Below are 26485 nucleotides of genomic sequence, written 5' to 3'. Positions count from 1 at the left end.
AATAATTCCACTTAAGAGGACATGTGGTTTATAACGGGTCTATATAAATCTTAGATGTTTACTTTTTGATGATTTAGTTAGAAAATATGACACTAAAACGAATACAAAAGAGCACAAGGATGTGCAGAAATAAAACGGCTGCACATATGACTGGCAACGCAGGATATAGTGCCCCAAATAACTTAACTCAATTTTATATTTACTTACAGACATTATCCTTCAAGGTTCTTTTTTTTTATCTTGTTTAGAAGAGTCAAGAGAGGGGATAAGAAATGCTTTTAATCAGTAATGCCTCATTTCGAGAAGGGAATATTCCCCAAAAATCGGCTTATATTGTTTTGTAGAATAAAAGACCATTTTTTACTGAACACTATGGGGGAAGGAAGGTAGGAAGAAAGAAAGGAATGGAGGGAGGGAGGAAAAGAGTTACAAAACAACTTACCTCAACAAAACTGAATGCACATACATTCAAAGCTCTGAATACAAACGCATCTTCTGGCAGCAACTCATCTCTGAGCAATAGAACTTTTTTCAATAAAATGAAATGATTCTTTCACAATGTAAAAATGCTTCCAATGTTCAGATCTACAACCAACACAACATTTCCCACATCTCCCAAAAAACTATTGCATTGCTCCAGTCTTGTAATGGTTCTTGTTTGTTTTGAGGTATCCCACTTAGATCAAGGGATAGCAACAAAAAGAGAAAATGAAACCAACATTGCACATATATTTTTACACAATTTGCATTGAAATATTGAAATGGGGGAATACAAGCAAGAGCAACCAAACGACTTGTCTCAATGGGGAGTTATTTCTTACATACACACAAGGCTAGATATGTTCCTTCCCATTTATCTTTTCAAGTTTATACCTCCATTTCTGCACATTCTGAAGTAGAAAGTTTTGCAGTTTATCCTCTTCGAGGGCCTAGGCCTATGTGCAACATTTAAATACTTTTCGTACTCACAACACAAAATTGTAGAAGGCCTTGCTTTGCTTTTTCTTCTCCACAGCTAGCTCTCATTTTCACCGTACTTCTAAAATCCAATCCGAGATGGAATACTGAGGTATATAAATCCGCAGAATGTTTAACATATACATCTGCAATGCATTCAAAATTGATGTCCATGAAATGATTGTCATTCCCCCCACCCTTTATACGAACGCTTGAGATTCTACTGTTGCAGATTGAGTGAAAATTTCCACTGCTGTGATAAAGAAGCGCTGCAAGCTTCTACTGTTAGACCACCGGTTTTGGCATTCCGACTGTCTAGGCAAAAGTTGCTGCCAACATGTCTCAATTTCGAGTTGTTGTCAATTTGCTCCCATTTCTAAGAGAAAATAAAGGAAAATTGTAAGTAAACAACAGATAACTGCAGCCATTGCAGGCAGCATGTTTATGGTACGAGTCATTTTTTTTTTTGGGGGGGGGGGGGGGTCACCACGCTTTAGCTTAAATAAGTAAAATGGAAACTGTAGTAAAAAATTCTGTTATAGTTTAAATCGGAGGTTTTTGCAAGTACTACAACAAAAGTGTAGGGTATAATACCAAAATGTGAGGAGTTGCATAAATGGATAAAACATAACTTCATTTACTATTTAAAATAATGACCCATATAGACACATACATACAAATAATTGTATATACACAACAATCACCATTAACATGAGATTATGTTCTGGAAATAAACATATACCATTCTCCATTTAGATGCCTCCGCTTGTTTGCTTATTATATAAAATACCCAACAATTTTTTAAGGAAAACTGTCAGCCCATTCACCCACACTAAATCAAATACACTGGGTTATAGTGAGGGTGAACAGGAGTCTGCCGGGGGCTGGGCTTCGTGACTCCACTTCACTAGGTTGTGGAGTCACAGACAATGAATATGTAAATTGAGCAGGTGAAGCCCTGCCCCCTGCACACAGTCTTTGCATATCCACCATTGAAAAAGGGGATGCTGCTCCCCGAAACACGTCTGGTCCAAGAATGCCTTTGCACAAGAAGTCGGGACAATTTGGATTATTTGCCCACCACTATTGGTCTTTTACTGCCCTCTCAGCTTCTCCCCGCGCCGTCGGGGTAGAGAGGGATCCCACACCAAAGACCTCCAGCGCTGCCACACGCTACAAACTAACATTACCTTTTCCAGCAGACTACGCAATAACCATCTGTACCGGACATCTTCACCTCTCCTACACCTTCCCCGTGCTGCCAGGGCTGAGAGTCATCAATCACCGTTAAGCGCTGCCATGCGCATATGACTGCTTTCGCTGGAGCCGGTAAGAGGCACTAAGTGCCTGACTTTGATCTATTTTTCCTCTTGTACTTTGTCCCCGTGCCGTCGGGGTATAGAGGATAGATCTTTAGCGCTACTGCGCATACAAGTATACTCAGTGGGCTCATAACTGCGAGCCTCCAGTGCTGCAAAAACTTTATTGGACATATACTATTACAAACAGACTATAAACCCCCACCATTATCCCACCGTTTATATGCAATACTATTTTAAACGTCATGTTTTAAATGTTGATAACTAACTTTTACCTCACAGTATTATTCAATAAATGTAATTATATTTTATATCTTATTATCAGACACTTCCTTTCTTTCTTTTTTATTTATCTCTATTTATTCTGCCTTAATCTAAATTTTCTTCCTAGCCTAGAAGGACTGCTATTTTTCCATTTTTTAAGTCAGTATGCTTTTTTTTGGCATTGAACGAGTAACCACAGCGTATGGCATAGATGTCCGGAATAGCCTTCTGAAAAAAAAGGTATGTGGATAATAAAGACAAACGCCTTGGGCAACCCGGGCTTAAATGACAGGATAGAGATGAATGTTTTTGTTTAATTTGGCTTTGTCCAAGCTGTGATAATGACTAAGTTTTGAATATGTTTTTAATTCACCATTGCTTGACTAATTGTAATGCCCTTTTCCGTGACGTGAGCGAGGAAGGTGCATTTACCTGCGCTCAGGTGGCGGAAGGGGTTGGTCAGACAAGGCACTGCTTGATCAGTGCGAAAGCAGCTATTCCGTGGCCTCCTGGCGTCCCGCTCCATGATGCACATGCACCGCACAGATGTCAAAGAATAAAGAAACCACTTGATATCATCCCTACGCAGTGAGTGCTCCCTCTATTTCTTGTTTGCTATGCATGAACTGCCTTTTCATTAGGGGTCGAGCACGGGAAGATTTGATCAGAGTGGGCCCGTTAGTGTGTCCTGCCGCTGTTTACAATAGTGAAGTTAAGACACTCGTGTCAAAAGTGGCAGTAGACGATCTCTGGGTTTCCAAGTCTTGCCTGATAAAAATGTGTGTGTGTGTGTGTGTGTGTGTATATATATATTATATACACACACACACACACACACACACACACACACATACATACACACACACACACACCAATATACTTTTAGGTACGGATCTTATGTGCACAATCCCCACTGCTTAATTCTCTTTTATATAGATATCCTATATCTTATACACATACATTTTCCTCTATAGTCTATTTATATATTCCCCATTCATAATACGTACAAGACAATTATCGGTATGCCACAGTGTCTTAATCACACATACATCTCCTTTGACTAACGAATCTGGATATCCATGCCTATGCGAAACGCGTTGTCAAAATAAAGGAATTACTGTACCACATCTCGCTCCTGTACCATCATTCCAAAACCCAGAGCTGGGATAGAAAACAGGAATCCTGCTCAATAGAAGCATCATTATTTTCTAACACCTTTAGGTGTTTCACAAGAATAGCAGCAAAGTAGAGGAGAAAAATCTAAATCTGCATTTTTTACACTAACATGTTCTTGCAGCCCCATTTTTTTCATTTTTAAAAGTGGCATAAGGAGAAAAAGTCCCCCAAAATTTGTAGCCTAATTTCTCTCGAGTATGGAAATACCTCATATGTTGACATAAAGTGCTCTGCGGGCTCACAACATGGTTCATGGTTTAGGAAGCCCCCATGGTGCCAGAACAGCCAAAAAAAAACAAAAAACACACATTACATCCTATTTTGGAAACTACACCCCTCAAGGGACATAACAAGGGGTATAGTGAGACTTAACACCTCACAGGTGTTTGACTACTTTGTGTTGAAGTTGGACATGAAAATGGAAAATTAGATTTTTAACAATAAAATTATGCTGTTACCCCAAATTTTTCTTTTTCACAAGGGGTAATCGGAGAAAATGGACCCCAAAATTTGTAGCCCAATTTCTCCCAATTAAGAAAACACCCCATATGTGGATGTTAAGTGCTCTGCTGGCGCACTACAGGTCTCAGAACAGAAGGAGCGCCATTGGACTTTTGTAGAGAGAATTTTGCTGAAACCACATGTGACACACTATTTTCGAAACTACACCCCTCCAGGAATGTAACAAGTGAGTACTTACTCCTCACGGGTTTTTTGAACAGAGGTACGAAAAAGTTAAAAATTTGATTTTTAACACTAAAATGATTGTGTTACTACAAATTTTTCATTTTCACATGGTGTAATAGGAGAAAATGGACCCCAAAATTTGAAGCACAATTTCTCCCAGTTAAGAAAATGGCCCATATGTGGTTGTAAAGTGCTCTGCTGGCGCACTACAGTTCTAAGAACAGAAGGAGCGCCATTGGACATTTGCAGAGAGAATTTTGCTGAAATTGAAGTCGGGGGCCATGTGCATTTACAAACCTCCCATAGTGCCAGAACAGCAGAAACCCCCCACATGTGACACCATTTTGGAAACTACACCCCTCACAGAATTTATTAAGGGGTGCAGTGAGCATTTATACCCCACTGGCATTTGACGGATCTTTGGAACAGTGGTATGTGCAAATGAAAAATTACATTTTTCATTTTCACGGACCACTGTTCCAAAAATCTGTCAGACACCTGTGGAGTGTAAATGCTCTCTGCACCCCTTGTTACATTCTGTGAGGGGTGTAGTATCCGAAATGGGGTCACATGTGGGGGGTCCACTGTTCTGGCACCATGGGTGGCTTTGTAAACACACACATGGCCTTCAATTCAAGACACATTCTCTCTCCAAAATCCCAATGGCGCTCCTTCTCTTCTGAGCATTGTAGTTCGCCAACTGAGAATTTACATCCACATATGGGGCATTTCCATACTCAAAAGAAATGGAGTTATAAATTTTGGGAGGCTTTTTTCCTATTACCCCTTGTGAAAATGAAAAATTTGGGATAACACCAGCATTTTTGTGAAAAAAAATAAAAAAAATTCATTTTCACGTCCAAATTTTATGAAAATTCTTCAAACACCTGTGGGGTGTTAGGGCTCACTATACCTCTTGTTATGTTCCGTGAGGGGTGTAGTTTCCAAAATGGGGTAACATGTGGGTGTTTTCTTATTCCCTGTTTATGTCAGAACCGCTGTAACAATCAGCCACCCCTGTGCAAATCACCTCAAATGTACATGGTGCTCTCACTCCTGAGCCTTGTTGTCCCCCCGCAGAGCATTTTACGTCGACATATGGGTATGTCCATACTCAGGAGAAATTGTGTTACAAATTTTGGGGGTATTTGTTTTTGTTTTACCTCTTGTGATAATGAGTATAAGTATGGGGTAACACCAGCATGTTAGTGTAAAAAAATAAAACATTTTTACAATAACATGCTGGTGTAGACCTCAACTTTACCTTTTCATAAAAGAAAACCAAACCTCCAGCTGTTGCAAAACTACAACTCCCAGCATGCCCTTTGGCTGTCTGTGCATGCTGGGGGTTGCAGTTATGCAACAACTGGAGGCACACGGGTTTGGAAACACTAAGTTAGGAAACAAACAATGTTTCCCAACCAGCGTGCCTTCATTTGTTGCAAAACTTCAGTTCCCAGCATGCCCAGACAGCCGAAGGGCATGTTGGGAGTTGCAGTTATGCTGCAACTGGAGGAGAACAGTTTGGAGACCACTGTGTAGTGGTCTCCAAACTGTGGCCCTCCAGATGTTGCAAAACTACAACTCCCAGCATGCTGGGAGTTGTAGTTTGGCAACTCCTAGAAGGCAGCAGTAAAGAACACTTACCACTGATTTTCACTGCTGCCGACTCCTCACTGCAGCCGATCCTGCCGCCGGTCCCACCGTGATCGCCAGTCCCCACGCCATCCTCAACTGCTCCGGTAGCCGCTGCCATCTTCTCCCCGCTCTGCCCTGGCATCCAGGGCGGGCAGAGCGGGGATTTCAACTGTAACCCCCCCCCCCCCCCCAACTGCCATTGCTCGGTTAGTCCTAACCGACCAATGGTAGGGGATAGGAGGAGGTGGCACCCCTGCCACCTCGCTCCTATCCCTCAGCATGATCGGGGATGTCCCTGACCTCTCCGATCATCCCTATTTTCCGGACTGTCGGGGCATCAGAGACCCGATCAGCCCGGAATTGCCGCAAATCGCCGGTCTGTATTGATCGGCGATTTGCGGCGATCGTCGAAATGGGGGGGGGGGGGGGGGATGGGTAGGCGGGGGGAGCGGGCTGGTTTCCCAGGGATTTGCACGGGATGCCTGCTGAATGATTTCAGCAGGCATCCCGGTCCAGTCCCCGACCGGCTAGTGGCGGGACCGAAATCCCCACATACGCCCTCAGTCCTTAAGCACTCTAAAACGGGGGGCATATGGATACCCCTTAAGGACTGACCGTTTTTCTGTTTTATTTCCACTTTCGTTTTTTCCTCCTTACCTTTAAAAAAATCATAACCCTTTCAATTTTACACCTAAAAATCCATATGATGGCTTATTTTTTGCGCCACCAATTATACTTTGTAATGACATCAGTCATTTTACCCAAAAACCTACTGCGAAACGGGGAAAAAAAATCATTGTGCGCCAAAACTGTTTATACGCAGTACATTTTTCAGTAAAAAGGACACCTTATCTTTATTCTGCAGGTCCATATAATTAAAATGATACCCTACTTATATAGGTTTGATTTTGTTGTACTTCTGGAAAAAATCATAACTACATGCAGGAAAATTTACATGTTTAAATTTGTCATTTTCTGACCCCTAAAACTTTTTTCTTTTTCCGCGTAAGGGGTGGTATTAGGGCAATTTTTTTGCACTGTGATCTGAAATTTTTAGCGGTACCATTTTTGTATTGATGGCTTTTTATTAATTTTTTCATGATCTAAAAAGTGACCAAAAATACGCTATTTAGGACTTTGGAATTTTTTTGCGCTCACGTCATTGACCGTGCGGTTTAATTAACAATATATTTTTATAATTTGGACATTTCTGCACGCGGCGATACCACATGTTTATTTATTTATTTTTTTTACACATTTTTTTTTTTACATGGGAAAAGGGGGGTGATTCGAACTTTTATTAGGGAAGGGGTTAAATGATCTTTATTCACTTTTTTTTTTTGCAGTGTTATAGCCCCTGCACACACTGATCTTTTACATTGATCAATGGTTTCTCATAGGAAACCATTGATCAATGATTCTGCCGCTCAGGCACTGAGCACTCATTCGGCAATCCGACACCAGGAGGCAGGTAAGGGGACTCTCCTGCTGTCCTACAGCTGTTGGGGATGCCGCGATTTCGCCATGGCGATCACGAACAGCCCCCTGAGCTAACTGGCAACGTTTTACTTCCCCTTTAGAAGTGGCGGTCAACTTTGAACGTCGCTTCTAAAGGGTTAATAGCGTGCGGCACCGTGATCAGCGCCGCGCGCTATTAGCCACAGGTCTCGGCCGTTGGCGTGGCCCCGCGTTATGGAACAGGAGCGGACTCAGGATGTACAGGTACGCCCTGAGTCCTTAAGGGGTTAAGACAAAATGAAATGCTGCATACCTGCTGCAGCAATAAAAATTAGGACAAGAAGCTGCTTTTCTCAACGATAATAACATGATCAGTTTACTTAGCCCCTTAAGGACCAAGCATATTTTGGCCATTTTTCACCTACAGACCCATTTGAAGGCTTGTTTTTTTTGCACGAACAATTGTACTTTGTAATGACATCTTTCATTTTACCATAATATGTTAGCCGCAATAAGAACATTTTTTTATTTGCGGGCAGAAAAACTGCAATTTTGCTACTTTTGGAGTGTTTGGTTTTTACGCAGTGCACTTTATAGTAAAAGTGATACATTAATTCTGTAGGCTACCCAATTTATATAGTTTTTCTATTACTGTATTATTAAAAAATGCTAACTTTTTTAAAACAAAATTGGTATGCATAAAATTGTCATTTTCTAACCCAACTTTTTTATTTTTCCATATACAGGGATGTGGGAGGGCAAATTTTTTGCGCCATGATCTGTAATTTTTATCGCTACCATTTTTGTTTGAAATTTTTTCCAAATATATGATGTGATTAAAAATCTGTATTTTTGGTGTTTGGCATTTATTTACATTTACACCGTTTACCGTGCGTGATTATGAACATTATATTTTAACCCCTTAAGGCTTGTTTTATGCATTCCCAATTTTACTTTGTAATGACATCAGTCATTTTACCACAAAATATACGGCAAAACCCCCAAAAAATTTGTGCGACAAAACTGAAAAAAGAAAACGCCATTTTATAATTTTTAGCAGCATCCGTTTCTACGTAGTGCACTTTTCTTTACAAATTACACCTTTTATTTATTCTGTAGGTCCATCCGATTACAAGGATATCTAATTTATATAGGACTTATTTTATTTTACTACTTTATTTTTACAGCCTCACGTATACACTATAACATGCAATCCTTGGATTGCATACACTGTTCAATGCTATGCCATACACTTGATGCTCCAGCTGCCTCAAGGAAGAGATGGGACAGCGAAGCAGCAGGTAATGACCGGCATTTGACACAGGTCCTAGCGGTTGATAGCGGCCGAGATCATGCAGGTCAGCTCATGAGCACACGTCATAGCAGGGGAGCGTGCACAGGGCGTATAGGTAACAGGTTAATAGTGTGGACATTTACGCATGTCACGATACCAAATATGTAAAAAAATTAAATAAACTCCACCACCATTTTGGTTCACTGAACCCCCGTGATGCCCTTGCAGGGGTTCAGTGAGCTCCACTGTGCTGCTTGCATATTTCACTTTCAATGCAGTGATCTGCATGGATCACGGCGTCTAAAGGGTTAAATACCGGGCAGTGGTGGGATCGCTGCTGTCCGGCATAAGCAGCGTGTGAGAGGTTACTGACAGTAGCCGACACTCACTGCTCTGAAGAGAGCACAGCTTCTGCGTTTGCTTCAGAGCTGCTTAAGGATTTAGGGCAAACTGGTACGCCCGTGGTTCTTAACAGGTTAAGTAGATTTTAAACCAGTTAGAATAGGAAAATAAAAATTAGAAGCAAATACCGTAAATCACCACAACTACCTCTAGGCAAAGCTATATTTTCTATGGTAGAAAAATAATGCAAATTTTGTGCTCTTACTTGTCGACTGTCATTTTCTCTGCAGCCCTGAAGTTTTATAAGTGATCCTGGTGTCCTTTCTACAACAGTAAGGCAAAGATCCATATGTTTGACTGATTTGTCCTTTGTTAAAGCCCATTCCTGTAAGTAAAGGGAAAACAACAAATATTTGAAAAATAAAACTTTCCACAACATGGACCTACTCAAATAATGTGACCATATCCTCTACTTTAAAAGGGTAAATCCACCTTTGAGTACCATTTTAGATCTAGGGATAAAATAAAAAGTTAAGGCATTTTGTAAATACAGCACATAGATCATATTTTTATTAACTGATTAAAACTAGCAAGTCATCAATTAGGCTAGGCTCACATGTCCGTTCTCGCCCTTATCGATATTCTCCGATTATTGCTGCTAAACGGACCATACTAACAAACGGATGCAAACTGATGCAACAGATGCCATTTGTCTGTTATTTTAATTGACTATAAGAAAAAAAATATATATACACAAGTGCCATCTTTTTGCATCAGTTTATATACTTTATTGTCTGTTTTTTTCTGTCTGGCTACTTCCTTGTTGCTCACACCTCACCTGAACAAACGGATCAAAAATGGATTGGAAAAAAAAATGATGCAAACGCATGACATAAAAGGCTTACCCGTTTCCCACTGACTCAATGCCTACATTTATTATATCCGTTTCTCTTTGTTTTTTATTTGTTGTTTTTTTTGACGAGGAAAAAAATACAGAATTTTTTTCCTGTTAAAAATTTAATAGAAACCAAAACAGGTGTAAACCGATGAAAAAGTATTGTAATACAATCCGACTGACACCCATTTGCAAAAGGCTTGAGTGGATTTAAGAACTGAATGAAATTACGGAAACGGACATTACAGACATGTGGCTAGTTTTAGACATCAGTTTATATGAAGTGTGACTTGGATACAATTGCATACACCGTTTACTGACAATATGTACTATTACATTGTGGTAAAAGATATGCCCTACAATAGAACTTAAAATATAACAGATTGTCTAAAATAAACAAGTTAAATAAATAAAACACGCTAAGGGTGTAAAATGAAATGCACTATGTGCTCCTTGCCGATTCCAGTGCCAGCAATCTGGTAGGTTCAGGTTGTCATGAGGAGGAGATTATCATGGTAAGTAAACAAAGGCACTAGGGCAGACCAGCTCTACACTCAGCATGGTGAGCAGTGTATTCTATTACAGTAAAATCTCCCTTAGCAGACACCTAGCAATAGAGGACACCTCCCAATAGTGGACAGCTTTTAATTCCCCGGCAGAGTCCCATAAGATTTAATGTATTTGCAGCCTCCGAATAGGGGACATTCCCAATAGTGGACATGGACACTCCCAATAGAGGGAAAAAAAAAACACTTCCTACATTGTACACAGGGTCGCTGTCAGGGGGTATAGCCTATACCCCAGTAAGGGGCCCAGATTCCCAGTGGGCCCTGGCCCCCGCTGCACCCCCCTGTAGCAGCCCCAACACAGAAGCAGAAGACCGTGGTCTCATGCTTCTGTACATACATGATTCGCCCCCTCCTTCCCCGATTCTACCCCCTCCCCCCCGTTCCACTTTATTTCTCCTGTATCAAATCATCCCTCCCTTTATTACCCCCTGTGCCACATCATTTTCTCTTGATCCCACTCTGTGCTATTTAAATCCAAATTTATTCCCCTCTTTACCACCCCCTGTTCCATTTCTTCCACTACCCATGTGCCATTTTATTCCCCTTTACTCTCCTGTGCCACTTCATAAAGAGGGGGGTGATGAATTTACACAGGGGTTAATAATGGGGGAATGAAATGGCACATGGGGATCTAGGGGAAATTATGTGGAACAGGGTAAGGAGGGAATAATTTGGCACAAGACATAAGGTGGTACAGGGTATAAAGGGGGATGAAATGATAAGGGGGGGGTTAAATGGCACTCGGAGATTCTACTGCAATATTGCTTTTTATCCTGTTTTATAGGTAATTACATTCTGTGAGTACAGGACAGTATTCCATCATATAGAAAGATTTGTGAGCCTTTTTCCCCAATAGGGGACATCTCTCAATAGTGGACACTTTTTAATTCCCCATGAGTGTCTGCTATTGGGAGATATACAGTATTTTATAGCTCAATCAGGCCATAGTTTGCATTTTATTTAACTTGGATAACTGGTATAAAGGAATAAATACTATATGTAACTTGCAATATGCTGAAAATTATAACCAAGTCATCTTTTTTACACCTACCTGGTTGCCTCCAGCATTATGGCATTCATAAACACCAACAACTCCATCTGCAAAATGACCAAGTGTATCAAGGCAGTTTGTACCTTGCTGCAAAGCTCCAAATGCAATATCTTGATGATCAGGAACTCTGGTAAAACAAAATGCAATTTGTAAAAGGTACTAAAACATACAGTACAGTGCCTCCAGAAATCAACAAGAATTACTGTAGCCTACTGTCAGTATTAGAATCTAAAGTTACCCCCATGGCCTCTCTTTAGTATACAAAAGGCTGTATGTCGAATATATGACCTGGAGAAGTACAAGCATCTAAATGGTACAGTCAAGTAATTAAGTACTTTCATTACACTGACACATACTCATTAGGTTTCTAAGATCCGTTTTCATCCTAGTGTAAACCCTACGGGGGAGATTTATAAAAAAATGTCTAAAAGAAAAAAAGACTGTCTTTGGTGCCTATAGAAGACAATTTAGAGCTCGCCATTCATTTCATAACCTCTTAAAGAAATGTTTACATTTCCATTTTTTCCTCCTCTCCTTTTAACAGCTACAACTCTTATTTTGCTATACACAGAACCATATGAGGTCTTTTTTTGAGAAGGGGGGAGATTTGAATTTTTATTGTAGGAGGGGTATATTTATATTTTTAAAAACATTCTTTGAATATATTCTTTAGTTCCCCCTCGGGGACTTCCATAAGCAATCATACAATTGACCAGCAGTCTTGGAGGCCTGGCAAATGCCGTGGGCTGCCGTGACAACAGATCGTTCCCCGTGTTGGCCTTGCGGAGAGACTATTCGAACCACTGTACCACCAATGACACTAAGGGCGGCTGCTTAAATGCCATTTTCACTTAGGACACCTGATAAAAGCAACTTGAATCCCGAGCACGCTCCATACACCCATAACGGCTGCAGGCACCTTAAACCTTTGTTCTTTTTCCATAGTTACACTTGGTGGAGTGTAACTTGATGTGGTAAGCGTCACTTTAACTACATCTATTCCTGTTGAAAACGGTTTCACACCACGGAGCGCTGTCTGTTTTTTAAGTCTGCCATGACATAAATGACATTAAGTGGTTAAAGCGTACCTCCAGTCATGCAGTCATCATACTTTAGAGTGGAGAGACGCAGCTCATGTTGGGCATTTGGTTTGCTGAAACAACCGTATGACAGCTAGTGAGTTTGGTGCACAAGTCCTTTTAATTAGAATAAGGCGTCAGTAACCTGACCACTTGAAGTGATCTGCGTCTCTGCACGCCAAAGTGTACAGAGCACATAGTACCATTTTATTGGAGGTGCGCTTTAAATTGTTCAGGTAAAATGATAGCTGCAATGGTATGGGTTGCGACGGGCAACAAAGCAAAATCTCAAAACACTTTTTGTAATAAAATTGGCCAATGTTAAATAATGAGATATAGATGCAGTCCTAAGGAATACATTGAATTGTATGCGCCTTTGTGAACTACAGCTGCCAATTGAAAGCTAAAATAAATTTTAAAAAAGTTACAAAAAGTCCCAGGTTAATGTAAACATTATAGTTATAGCAAATAATGTCCATAAAATTTTCGGCCAGTGAAACAGATTTCTGTCAGTCAGAAAAACTGGAGTAGGTGAACAAAAGTGCCTGCATGAAAAGTCTGGTGCAATTTACACCAAAAACCTAGTTCATGTAGATTTTCAATGTGTTGATGACACTTTTTAGACTCTCCCTTCACCACATTAAAGGGGTTATCCACCATAGGGTGATTTTGGTACATACCTACCAGGCTATCTGGGTATTTCCTGTTGGGAGTTTGGTCTCTTAAACTACACATCCCATAGTTCCATACTTGTAGGTGTGAAGTTACATTCCCGCTCACACATCAGCTACAGATCAGTGTTTTCTAATCAGGGTGCCTACAGCTGTTGCAAAATTGTCTCTGTCGTGCCACCCATTGAAGCAGGACTAGCTACCTTTGCACAACTGACTAGTGATATCAGGTCTCGACGCACGGCAACCTGGGAAATCCCGAGACATGAGTAATTTTGTATGCAGTTAAAAATAAGTATTGGGGCGAAAATCCCATAAGAAATGTGAGATCATCGTCACACACAGGTACAGACATTATATTATGAACTACACTACCTTTACAGCCCCTGTAGCATAGTCAAATAAAAAAAATCCTGGAATACCCCTTTAAGCTATGAGAAACTGTAGATAAAAATCTGAACATAATACCAATAATCTGCAATACTTTAACTGTGTTTTAACTACTCTGAAGATGTATTTAAAATCCGCAGCATTAGATCTTACCTCAGTTCAGGATAAACATTTTCCAAGTACCACTTGAAAGGCTTGCAGCTCAGTTTTTTCTTCAACTCTGTACGACTTTGAATACTAGATAGAAGAAATAATAAATAAAAAAAAAGTTTTCAGCTGCCACAAAACTAAATATGTCTCTAGTAAAAATCCAAACATTTCTGTAGCAGGGTTATACTGTAAAGAATTCCTATTTAGACATTCTCTTCTATATTAGTACAATCTTTTAGTAGGAAACAATCCATTGCAAGCAAGGCCACTAACTACAGCTGCAAATGGTGCCCTCCACTGAGCTGGTCTAAAGCTGAAAACCCCACTGGTTCCCTGCCCCAACTAAAGGTGAGTACAACCACAAGTAAAAGCCATCTTACACCAGGCTATCCAGGACACTGGTGCACTAAAGAGTGGCTAAGCAGAGGGCCACTGGCTCCCTACATCACTCACTTTTTTCTTGCAGGAAACAGGGTGCTTAAGGATGTTTTGGGGGGTTGTTGGGTGCTTGGAATCTGTCTACTTACCTAATGGGTGTCTAACTATACTCAAAGCTATCTACCTGGGAAGTGTGGGGGGTTTAAACATGTTCCTTAGTGTGAACAGTAGAGTAACCGCAGAAAACAATGGGAGGCTGCTGCAAGCAGAGTCTGCTTAGAAAGTATTTCCGATGCAGCAGTCTCCCATTATCATCAATAGGATTCTGTTGCGTCACGGACACTGCTGAATTTCACATTCCACGAACAAGTTCAATGTTTTGGTGGAATCCACTCAGAAATGCATTGCAGTCCATGGGGGTGGCGTATGTCCGAGTGGCCCTAGTGGCGATTCAGCTAGTAATCATACTGTTTGCCATTTGTAGGCACCAAAGCATAGGATTTAATCACAAGCCAAATGAGTGCAGAAAGCTATCATCTACTTACTTGCCAAATGGTACATTTCTGGCTGACGGCACAGCTGCATAGTAGAAATTCTTGTATTCATCCATCCAAACCTCAGCAGCTCGCCTGGTGTTTCTTTATTAGGAAAACATTACCATTAACACTTTCTAATCGTAATTCTAAACAAACTTTAGTTGGTTTGTATGGATAAAGTTATAAAAGAAAATAACTAATGCATGCATATTAATCATGCATATCATGTTAAATCTGAAGTATCTGCAGTCAAGTTTTTAGGTACAGTGACCCCCCCGACTTATAATGGCCCCGACATATGATCATTTCAACATATGATGGCCTCTCAGAGCCCATCGTATGTTGAAGGCAGCATCGACATATGATGCTGCTGTGTGTCGGGGCCATCGTACAAACAGATATCTGACAGCGCTGACAACGTCAGCAACTGACAGATAGTGGTTTAATGTGCCCCATTACTCACATGCTGTCCTGCTAACTCACGCAGGCTTCCACTGTGAGCTCCGTGTAAGCCCCACCCCCCCAGTGCAGCCATAGCCAATAGCCTGCAGCATCTTGCTGCAGGCATCCAATGAGCTGCTGGCTGCCCTCCCCTTCCTTTCCTATAGAGCTGTAGTCGGCAGGATCGTAATGGAGGACATTCTGTCCCCCCTGAAGGTATTTAAAGAACTGTACAGTACTGTATGCGATGTCACACATCACATACAATACATATACACACTATACACCCCATACATCAATGTTTCCCCATCAGTGTGCCTCCAGCTGTTGCAAAACTATAACTCCCAGAATGCCCAGACAGTCAATGGCTGTACATGCATGCTGGGAGTTGTAGTTGTGCAACAGCTGGAGGCACCCTGGTTTGTTAAACACTCCCCATACACTCCACATACAATGGTCATCCCAGAACCAATTAGCAGTTTCCCATAGAGATATGTATTCAACATACAATGGTTCCGAGGCCCCAGAACCAATTACCATTTTTACATAGACATATATACTCTACATATGATGGTTTCAACATATGATGGTTCTCCTGGAACCAATTAATATCATATGTTGAGGGACCACTGTATTTAGATCCTCTGAAGCATGATAAGTTGAAATATTTAAAACTTTCACATTATCTCACTTAGTACAAGGAACTGTGTGACCTAAGGAAGCTACAAAAAGAGCTGAGCAAGCATGTCCAGTTGGACCCCATAGACTTACAATGGAGACAATACAGACTACTGCAGCTACACTGTAAAGGCAGCAAGATGGGGAGTGCATTAAGTTAGCAGAGTGGTTCTGTAGGATCTATATAACAATTAGTAGGGGTCTAAACACCCAAAAGAGACAGTGTCTATTTAAAGAGGACCTGTGGTGAATGTAAGAAAAAAAAAAAAACGGAGTGCTGCTGTAACCTGTAGAAAGCATGATGAAGGGAGGGGGGCATCTATTTACACACCTGTTTACAGTATGTTAATCTGTCAGAGAGGTTGGAATGCAGTCCTAACATGGCTGTGTTTTGCAGTGTTCGGCATGCTGTACATGCCACGGGCTTTCCAGACAATTTTTTCAAATTTTTCTACATAACCATACTCTCCTGACCCAATCCCTCTTCGCTGCTATTCCAACGGTGCCTGGTCCAGACATAAGAGAAAGCTGGAAAAATCGGAGAGGATCAGGGACTGATGTCTGAATAGCAGCAGCTGGGGAATTCGGTCAGGAGAGAATTATTTTTTTTTTCTTTGCAGCAACAGGATCCAAAAGAAGTTTGTTCTCGAGAAACCCCTTTAAAAAAGGAAGAGAAATGGGGGTATGGAACTCTGTTAGAAACATATAGCTGTGACACCTATGAATGATTTATTTTTCAGAATGTACTGAAATAGCCTTGCACAGTTGTCCGTTCCCTTCTAAGCTCTGCCATTGTTGATAGGTGAACGGTGCTTTGTCAAGAAGTGATGCTTAGCCGTCTTTGTAAACTACTGCAGGGAGTGCCCTCCTGCTCCTGGCAGCCAGATGCAGGTTAGTGAGAAAGAGGGAGACAGGACTAATCTTTGACAAAGAAGAAAACCAAGAAAATGAAGGAAAATATGGGAGAAATTGCCATTTGTTTAGTCTTCTCATGGCTGCTTACCTGGCAAACACTGTTCCACTTCCACCAGGAAAAGTGTATGGATGCTGTTTACGAAACACATGGCCTACTCTGCTGCATGGGATTATTTCTAGACTTCCACCACATTGCCACACCCGGAATGAAATCTCTAACATAAAAAAAGAGGACATACTTAAAAGCACAATACATGTAACCAACACAACCAGTGTCAGGGCAAAACATGCATATTTTACAGACAAATTAGCTTTTAGACATTATCAGGTTCAGTTAAGATAACTCCTTCAATATGGGACCAACTGATTCTACTAAATGACATACAGAAGAGACAGAGGGGATATGATAGAAACTTTTAAATACATAAAGGGAATAGACACTGTAAATGAGGAGAGCATATTTAAAAGAAGAAAAACTACCACAAGAGGACACAGTTTTAAATTAGAGGGGCAAAGGGTTATGCAGTAATATCAGGAAGTATAACTTTACTGAGAGAGTAGTGGATGCATGGAATAGCCTTCCTGCAGAAGTGGTCGCTGAAAATATGCATGGGGTTTAAACATGCATGGGATAAGCATAAGGCTATCCTTCATATAAGATAGGGCCAGGGACTATTCATAGTATTCAGATTATTGGGCAGACTAGATGGGCCAAATGGTTCTTATCGACCGACACATTCTATGTTTCTATGTCTATAAGTACAAGTTATAATATAATTTTCTATACATCTATATGTCTGTGTAGAAAATTTTTATATCTCTATGTATATCTATATATCTGTATCTCTGTATCTATATCTACAAACACATTATGTATACACACTAATATATATATATATATATATATATATATATATATATATTATTTATACACATATACACACACGTCACACACATATATATATATATTTATTTATTTTTTTTTAACACAGATAAGCCAGATTGTCCAACATAACCACACTTTTCAGCTGCTTTTAATTCTGCAAGGAGGGCAAGCAGGGCACCCCTTTATATGTGTATTAGACTGAAAACCCATTCATTTTCCCTACGGAATATTGGAAATCTGTCCAGCATTCAAAAATGTTATGTTCATAGCCATATGATCTATTTTTATGCTCTAAATCCATGCTCCTTTGCTTAGACATTACTGTAGTTCAAAGATTTCTAACTAGGCAGCCACAGCATAATGTTGTGCTGTGGCATTCGGTGGGGAAGATGGCAACAGGACGCACTAAGACACCAGGCTGTGGTTTAGCACCACTACAGGTGTCCTAGCGCATCCTAATTTCTGAGGTCTGCAGGCCGCAGGAATTAGGCCACAAGAGACTGAGAGTGGCTCTTCCACCGAGAAGCACACAGTTTGTGAATTCACCCAGCATGTCTGAAGGTAGAGATGACCCTGGCCTATAGCAACTGCAGGAACAAGACCAGAAGACAGCTGTGATCATGACAGAACTGAGATGATGAGATGTTTGTGTGTTTTTTGTTGTTGTTTTTTTTTTTAATTATTGGGGGGGGGGGGGGGGGTTCTACTTTATACTGTGGAAACTACTTACTGGGGGGTGAAGAGGAGAAAACGAAAAAGAGGGTGTTGAAAAGCTGCAACACAATTAATTTGTTTGTCAGGTTTTGCAGAGATAAGTGGTGGCTAGAAGAAATCACCATGGCAGTCTGGGCCACATGGAGAACAAAAATCGAATGACTCGGCTTGGAGAAAATGTCATCTGTGAGTCACTGTAAACTACAAGAATTTTTTTTACGTGTACGCCTTTGACGCAATTAACAATAAGGAGTTTTTTATGCTTACCGTAAAATATCTTTCTCGAAGGATCCATTGGGGGACACAGACCATGGGTGTATGCTGCTGTCACTAGGAGGCTCGACACTATGGCAACAAGAGAAGTCTGCTTCTCCCAGCAGATTATACCCGCCCACAGGCACCTGAAGTAATCAGTTTTAGTCCCAGAGCAATAGGAGAAGACCGACAGGTCAAGAGAAAACCACAAACTGTCTGAGCAATCAGAAGAAAAGGCAACTGAACACACCTTCGGACAGATAACTGAAATAGGAACACCAGAAAAAAGGGTGGGAGCTGTGTCCCCCAATGAATCCGTCGAGAAAGAGATTTTACGGTAAGCATTAAAAAAAATTCTCCTTTTCTCTATCGGCTCCATTGGGGGACACAGACCATGGGACGTACAGTCTGCAACATGCAACATCTTACATCCCAGAGTAGCATCAACCGATGCGAAGGCATGAATCTGGTAGCACCTTTAGAAAGTGTACAAAGACGACCATGCGGATGCCTTACAGAACTGCAAGGCCGAAGCCACGTAGCGGAGGGCCCAGGATGCCGCGAAAAACGGGTGGAATGAGCCAAACCCCTGAAGGGTGGGATTTTCCCATTGCAGCGGTAAGCTCCCAAAAAAGAGCAGCCTGGATCCACCGAAAAATGGTGGTCGTAGAAGCAGGTTGTCCTATAGAACGACCTTCCGGAAAAACAAAAAAGGGGGGTCACACTGCCGAAAGGAAAGAGTGACAGAGATAAGTCCGAACAGCCCTCACCACAACCAGGTTGTGGAGCAAACGCTTCCAGGGATGAGAAGGGGCCGGACAAGAGGACGGTAGGACGATGTTCTCATTGAGATGAAACAGTCAAAAACCATCTCAGGTAAGAAGGACGGACCTGGATGGAAAACAACTTGTCCTGATATACCACCAGGAAGGGAGAACGGCAGGAGAGAGCTACCAGCTCCGACACCCTCCTAACAGAGGCAAGAGCAATAAGGAATGCCACCTTTTGGGGTAGGAGGCGAAAAGAAATGTCCCCGAGAGGGTCCAAAGGGGCATCATGCAGAGCACCTAAACAAGTCCCAAGGGGATAAAAGGGACTGATAAGGAGGGGCAACTTGTGCCACTCCCTGATCTAGGTTCGGACATGATAATTGAACGCCAAAGAACGTTAAAAAAGAATGGAAACGGCCGAAAGCTAACCACGACCGGAGAAAAAGGCTGAGTTTCACACCAACAGAAATAAGACCACCAGGTATAGTGATAAATCGTTGCAGAGGAAGGCTTGTGAGCTCTCAGCATGGTGTGAACCACTTGGGAAGAGAAACAGTGGGTCCTCAGAACCGCTGTCTAAACCGCCAAGCCGTCAAAAGCAGAGACTGTAAATAGGGGTGGCACAGGGGACCTGATATAGGAGGTCTGGACGATAGGGAAGGTGCAGAGGTAAGTAGTACAGGAGCCTGACCACGACGACGTACCACGCCCGCCCGGACCAGTCTGGGCCATGAGAATGGCAGGAACACCCTCTGCTGTGAGTTTCCTCAGGACCCCGAAAAGAGAGGAAGGGGAGGAAACAGATAAGGTAGGGCAAAACCCGACCAATAAACAGATAAGGTAGGGCAAAGCCCGACCAAGAAAGAGGAACGGCTGGTTGTGGCGGGACATGCAGAGGCCCACGCCGGGAGCGCCCCAGAGGGGTCAGATCACTGCAAACACCTCCGGATGTAGGGACCACTCTCCTTGGACGTCTGAGGACCGGCTGAGAAAGACCACATCCCAGAAACGCCAGGAATGAAAAGCGCTGAGATGGCCGGAAACCTGAGTTCCGCCCAGTAGGGAATTTCCCAAGAAGCAAGCAAAGGAAGCATTGCCCTAGGCCCCAACATGTTGAAGGGGAAAAGGGATTCTCGAGGGACCAAGGCCCCAGACCAGCCGGTCCTTGAAAACACCTCCCCAGCCCGACAGACTGGCAGGGAGTGGCAGGAAGGACCGCCTCCGAAAAAGCAGGGGGGAAACAAAGCCACCATAGAAGGGACCGACAAGACTGTCGAGTGACAATGGAGACCTGTCCCACCGGAAGAGAATCACCAATTGAAAAGGTCGGTAATGGAACTGGGCAAATGGCCCGGCCTTCACAGCCGCTGCTAACCGACCCAGGACATCCATGCAAAAGCAAATGGAAACTGGAGCAGGGTGCTGAAGTCAACGGACTCTTGGTAAGAGAGTCAGCCGATTGGTCGGCAGAGTTGAAAGCGGGCAAAGGCTGCGTCGAACTGGAGCCACGGGAAAGCGGTTGGACTTGTCCCGAATGACCATCCAACCGAAGAGAGACAAGGTCTGGAGGTTGAGACTAAGACTCTCCAGGATCTGGGCCCTGGCTGGAACTCTGATCAGAAGGTCGTCCAAGTAAGGAATCACGGAAACAACTGTTGTCCCTAAAAGGGGCTATCACAGGCGCCGGGACTTTGTTAAAGGTCCGCGGAGAAGTGGCCAGACCGAAATGGAGAGCCACAATAGAAAATGACCGTTCAGAACTGCAAAGCGGAGGTACCGCTGATGACCGGAACAATGAGATGTGGAGGCAGGCATCCTTGATGTCCACCGAGGAACCAAAATTCCCCATGAACCAGGGACGCCAGCACCGAACAGAGAGACTCCATTCGGGATGGGAAGCAGAAGATGCTGGTTGAGATACTCGAGAACTAAGATTGGGCAAACAGAAATTCCTTTCTTGGGGACCACAAAGAGGTTGGAATAAACCTCGAAAACGTTCCCCTGAAGGAACCGGGACAATGAATGTGTGTAGTCCAGGCATCCCGGAAGAGTAAGAGGCGACCAACCACCCAAGAAAGGTCGGCAGGTGGGGGCGACCATTCAGATCAAGGAAGGCCTACGGGTGCCTAATGGGGCCGCAAAACGGCCTGAACGGATAGCCGCCCTCGGGAGGGACAGGTCCGGAAGAAGGAAGCCCTCTTCCCGTGAAAGGCGCCCGGCTGGACCCTTTGTTGGCACCCTGTGGTGGCACCAAAGGTCCGCAGAACCCGAAGGAGGACTCTTTTCCACCCGACGCCTCACTTCCTGAAGGCGGCGTCCACATTCCAGGCTTTAAGCCACATGGAGGGACGGTGGCTACCAGGTAGCTTGTGGCAAAGGCAGCACAGTGGCTGCGCATGGAACAGAAAATCTCCAGCTGCGGAGCATCGGGAGCTAGATTAATTAAATCCTCCAGAGGGATCTTCAAGACTACCCTGGCGGAGTTGGGAGACCATACTGAAAGGGCCCTTGACCCCCCAGGCCGAAGCAAAAGCAGGAAGAACCTGCTGTCTCAAGGCAAAATTTCCCAAAGTCTCCACCTTCAGGTCGGCTGGATCTTGAAGGAAGCCGCATCAGCCAAAGGCCCGGTAGGCGCCTTAGAGAGGTGGGAGACCGGCAGTTCCACAGTTGGAGAGGAGGTCCACCAAGGTCCTTGGCGAAGGGATACCGCGCTTGAACCTTCTAAGTTTCCTGAAACTTCTTGTCAGGGTGCCTCCAGGCGGATACCAGCAGAGCGTAAAATTCTGCGTGAGAACTGAAGGTCCTGGGTGCCGGTCGGGCATGAAGAAAAGGAGACTTCTGGAGCCACGTCCGAAGTTCCTGGGTCCTTTAGATGGAAGGTTTATCTTATGTCCGAAACCAATGAGTACACCACATCAGGCATCCGTGCGTTCCTTTAAGTCGGAGGCCGAATCAGAAACCTCATCCGAAAGTTCTCCAGGTGAATGGGAACGAGGTGAGGCAGCCCTGGAAGAGGTCGGGCACGATTAGAGGAAACTTCTGGACCACGTCCGAAGTTCCTGGGTCCTTAGCTGGAAGGTGTCTCTTATGGCCGAATCCAATGAGTACACCACATCAGGCATATCCATGTGGCCCTCTGAGTCAGAGGCCGAATCAGAAATCTCATCCACAAGTTCTCCGGGAGAATGGGAACGAGGTGAGGCAGCCCTGGAGGTTGGGCACGATTAAAGGAAACTTCTGGAGCCACGTCCGAAGTTCCTGGGTCCTCTAGATGGAAGGTGTCTCTTGTGGCCAAGACCAAGGAGTGCACCATGTCTGACATATCCGTGTAGTCCTCTGAATCAGAGGCCGAATCGGAAACTGCACCCACAAGTTCTCCAGGTGAATGGGAACGTGTGAGGAGGCCCTGGAAGAGGGGGAGACTGACCAGGTACGCAGGTCTCGAGAGCCAGAGCGGCGACCATGGGAGCGTCCTCTAGGGGAGCGACGCTTGCTACAGGGCAGAGTAACGGAGCGATGCCTGTGAGGGGAGCGCCCGTGCCTGCCAGAAGACTCGGAGGATGAGTCAGATGAAAAACACCCCCATGACGCTGCGAGAGCATCAGTATAGGAGGAGAGTGGAACCCTCCAGAGGGCCTCTCCAATGCAGTTACCACATAACAGAAGACCTGAGCCAAGTCGGATATAGACTGGGGGAGGGAGAGAACCCAGGCTGGAGGGGCGGTCGAACCCACCGGGTCTGGTAGACAACCGGGGTAGAATAGCAGGGGGTCTGGGGGAGCAGTGGAGCAGGCAGAACAAGTCGTTCAGCAGAACCAGACATTTTTGAGATACAGCTTTTACAGATGAAATGAGTGGCTAACCCTCCAGTTAACTGTTTAGAGGGAGCAAATGGGTTCAACAGAACCAGGCACTTTGGAATTACAGCTTTTACAGACAAAATTATGAACGCTCAAGTTGTCTGTGCAGCCCAAGTCTGTGACCCCAGGGCAGCTGCTGTGAGGAGAACTCCGTTCTAGTGTAGACAAAGAAGGGAGAAATGCCAGCCAATAGCAAAAGAGGGGCGGACCAGGAGCAGGGGCACTGCTGATTGGCCCCTGCCTCTCACAACGCACGCACAGCGCTGATTGGAGGCTAATAAACAGAGGGGGCGGAGCTATAGTGCCCTCAGCTTCAGACAAGAAGGTCAGTAATGGCGCCCACGCCCGCTTCTCTCCCCGAGCGCACATGTCATTCGCATATGCACTCGCGGGGAAGTGAGCGAGACGCCGCCGGCAGCCTACTGCTGCCGAAAGCGAAAGTAAGCCGGCGCTTCATGTGCCCGCATAGAAAAAACGCTGCGGCTGTCAGCCGCTTAAAGAAACACACACCACACACACATATCGTTCAGGAAAGTGAAGAGTATAGTGCCCTCTGAATAAAGCTGTGCCCCAGTCCAAAAATGCTCCTGCTCACCCCAGTTTTTTCAATAAATATAGAAAAAAAACCCTGTCCAGGCCAGCCCCTGAAAAAAAGTGGGCAAAAAGTGAGGGTCTACAGAGGTTGCAAGGCTGTGCCTAGGAGAAAGGGAACACACTCACCTCAGTCAGAAGAACTTACCTAATGGAGTCTTCTGTGAGGTCTTCAGTCAGCTTTCTGTCACCTGCATCACGGCGAGCTACCATGTGCGAGCGAGGCAAGCAGGGAAATAGGGGGACCCGGACCCATGAGGTACAACCCCAGGCGCTGAACCTTGGCGAGAGGGGGTTAACGGCGCATATACGCAATGTTTGTGCCCCCTCAATCGCAACGGGGAGACAGTGAGCCGCAGTTCCTGAATCCCCACCTGAAAACATGAAAGAAAAAGGAATAAAAAACTAACACATCCCTAACTAGGAAAATAATAAAACATAAGACCTGGTCTGGAGAGAACTCCAGACCATGTCCCCCTCCTTAAGACACTAAGCTAAAACTGATTACCCCAGGTGCCTGTGGGCGGGTATACCCTGCTGGGAGAAGCCGACTTCTCTTGTTGCCATAGTGTCGAGCCTCCTAGTGACAGCAGCATACACCCATGGTCTGTGTCCCCCAATGGAGCCGATAGAGAAATATTTTTATAGTTCAGACATTTACGCACGTGGTGATACCACATAAGTTTATATTTTTTTTAACCCCTTAACGACAATGGACGTAAATGTACGTCATGGTGACGTGGTACTTAGCGCACCATGATGTACATTTACGTGCCGCCATGATCGCCGCTATCAGCTGCCAGGGACCCGCCGGTAATGGCGGACATCCACGATCGCGCGGATGTCCGCCATTAACCCCTCAGATGCCGTGATCAATACAGATCACGGCATCTGCAGCAGTGCGGTACTTTGAATGGATGATCTGATCGGCCGCAGCGCTGCCGCGGCGATCCGATCATCCAGCATGGCAGCCGGAGGTCCCCTCACCTGGTTCCGGCCGTCTCCCGGGGTCTTCTGCTCTGGTCTGAGATCGAGGAGACCAGAGCAGAAGATGACCGATAATACTGAGCAGTGCTATGTCCTATACATAGCACTGAACAGTATTAGCAATCAACTGATTGCAATGTCCCTATGGGGACATAAAAAGTGTAAAAAAAATAAATAAATAAAAAATAAATAAATTTAAAAGAAAAAAAATTTGAAAAATCCCCTACCCCAATCAAAAAGTAAAACGTCCGTTTTTTCCATTTTACCCCCCCAAAAAGCGTAAAAAAATTAATTAATACACATATAATACAATAAAAGTCTGAACTATTAAAATATATGGTTAATCATCCCGTACGGTGAACGGCGTAAAATTGCTGCTTTTTTGTCACATTTTATTCCAAAAAAAATTAATAAAAAAATTAATAAAAAGTAAAACCTAAGCAAAATTGGTACTGATAAAAAGAAAGTTATAGGTGGTCAAAATAGGGCAATTTCAAACATACTAATTTTGTTAAAATAGTTTGAGATTTTTTTTAAGCGGTACAATTATAGAAAAGCATATAACATGGGTATCATTTTAATCGTACTGACACACAGAAAAAAAAAAAACATATCATTTTTACCATAAAGTATACACCGAGAAAACAAAACCTTCCAAAACTTGATAAATTGCGGTTTTCTTTTCAATTTTCCCACATATATAATATTTGTTTGGTTGCACCGTACATTTTATGGTAAAATAAGTGATGTTGTTACAAATTACAATTGGTGACGCAAAAAAACAAGTCCTCATATGGGTCTGTGGATGGAAATATAAGAGTTATGATTTTTAGAAGGCGAGGAGGAAAAAACAAAAATGCTAAAATAAAATTGGTCTGGTCCTTAAGGCCAAAATGGGCCTGGTCCTTAAGGGGTTAAAAGAGGAGTGATTCAAACTTTTATTAGGGAAGGGGTTAAATCACATTTATTAACTCTTACTTTACACTTTGTTTTTTTTTGCAATGGGGGCTATAACATTGCACACACTGATCACTTACACTGATCACTGCTATGCCATAGCATAGCACTGATCAGTGTTATCTGCGCTTGATTGCTCAAGCCTGGATCTCAGGCTTGGAGCAATCAAATGCTGATCAAACAGGGTGGAGCCAGGTAGGGAGCCTCCAGCTGTTCTCTCAGCTGTTCGGTATGCCGCAATTTCCCTGCTAGTCGGCATGGATTTCTCCCGTTTTAGGCATTTAAAGGGTTAATACCAGACAGCCAGATCGGTGATGCCCAGTATTAGCAACCGGGACCCCACAGATATGAAGCGTGTTCAGCTTCTGAGCACGCTACACAGATCGGGAGCCAGTCACGGATGTAAATATATGTCCGTGGTGGTTCATGGGTTAAACCTGGCTGTGTGCTCCAAAGGGTTCACATTGTGTGTGAAAGGTAAATATAGGTAAATTTTCTGTTATCACCCATAAAGTTTTGGCCATTTGTCCCTTGTCCAAATACTTCTATACTAGAAGCTTTACTATACAGAGTATAC

The 26485-nt window shown here is 43.4% G+C and overlaps 1 protein-coding gene across 1 annotated transcript in view; it reads right to left on the bottom strand.

Annotated features, from left to right (window-relative positions):
- Positions 1-72: 72 nt before the first annotated feature.
- GALNT2 (polypeptide N-acetylgalactosaminyltransferase 2) overlaps positions 73-26485 on the bottom strand; it is an 84498-nt gene continuing 58085 nt past the window's right edge. The window contains exons 11-16 of the mRNA XM_056567007.1: positions 16977-17103; positions 14864-14956; positions 13944-14027; positions 11651-11777; positions 9401-9520; positions 73-1333 (exon numbers count right to left, since the gene is read on the bottom strand). Of these exons, the coding sequence (XP_056422982.1) occupies positions 1178-1333; positions 9401-9520; positions 11651-11777; positions 13944-14027; positions 14864-14956; positions 16977-17103 (707 nt within the window). The 3' untranslated portion in view covers positions 73-1177. The remainder of the gene's footprint in view (positions 1334-9400; positions 9521-11650; positions 11778-13943; positions 14028-14863; positions 14957-16976; positions 17104-26485) is intronic.

This window comes from Hyla sarda, chromosome 3 (assembly GCF_029499605.1).
Source record: "Hyla sarda isolate aHylSar1 chromosome 3, aHylSar1.hap1, whole genome shotgun sequence".
Lineage (NCBI taxonomy): Eukaryota > Metazoa > Chordata > Amphibia > Anura > Hylidae > Hyla > Hyla sarda.
The sequence above is the reverse complement of the archived record's forward strand: the minus strand, read 5'-3'. Positions and strand labels throughout refer to the sequence as shown.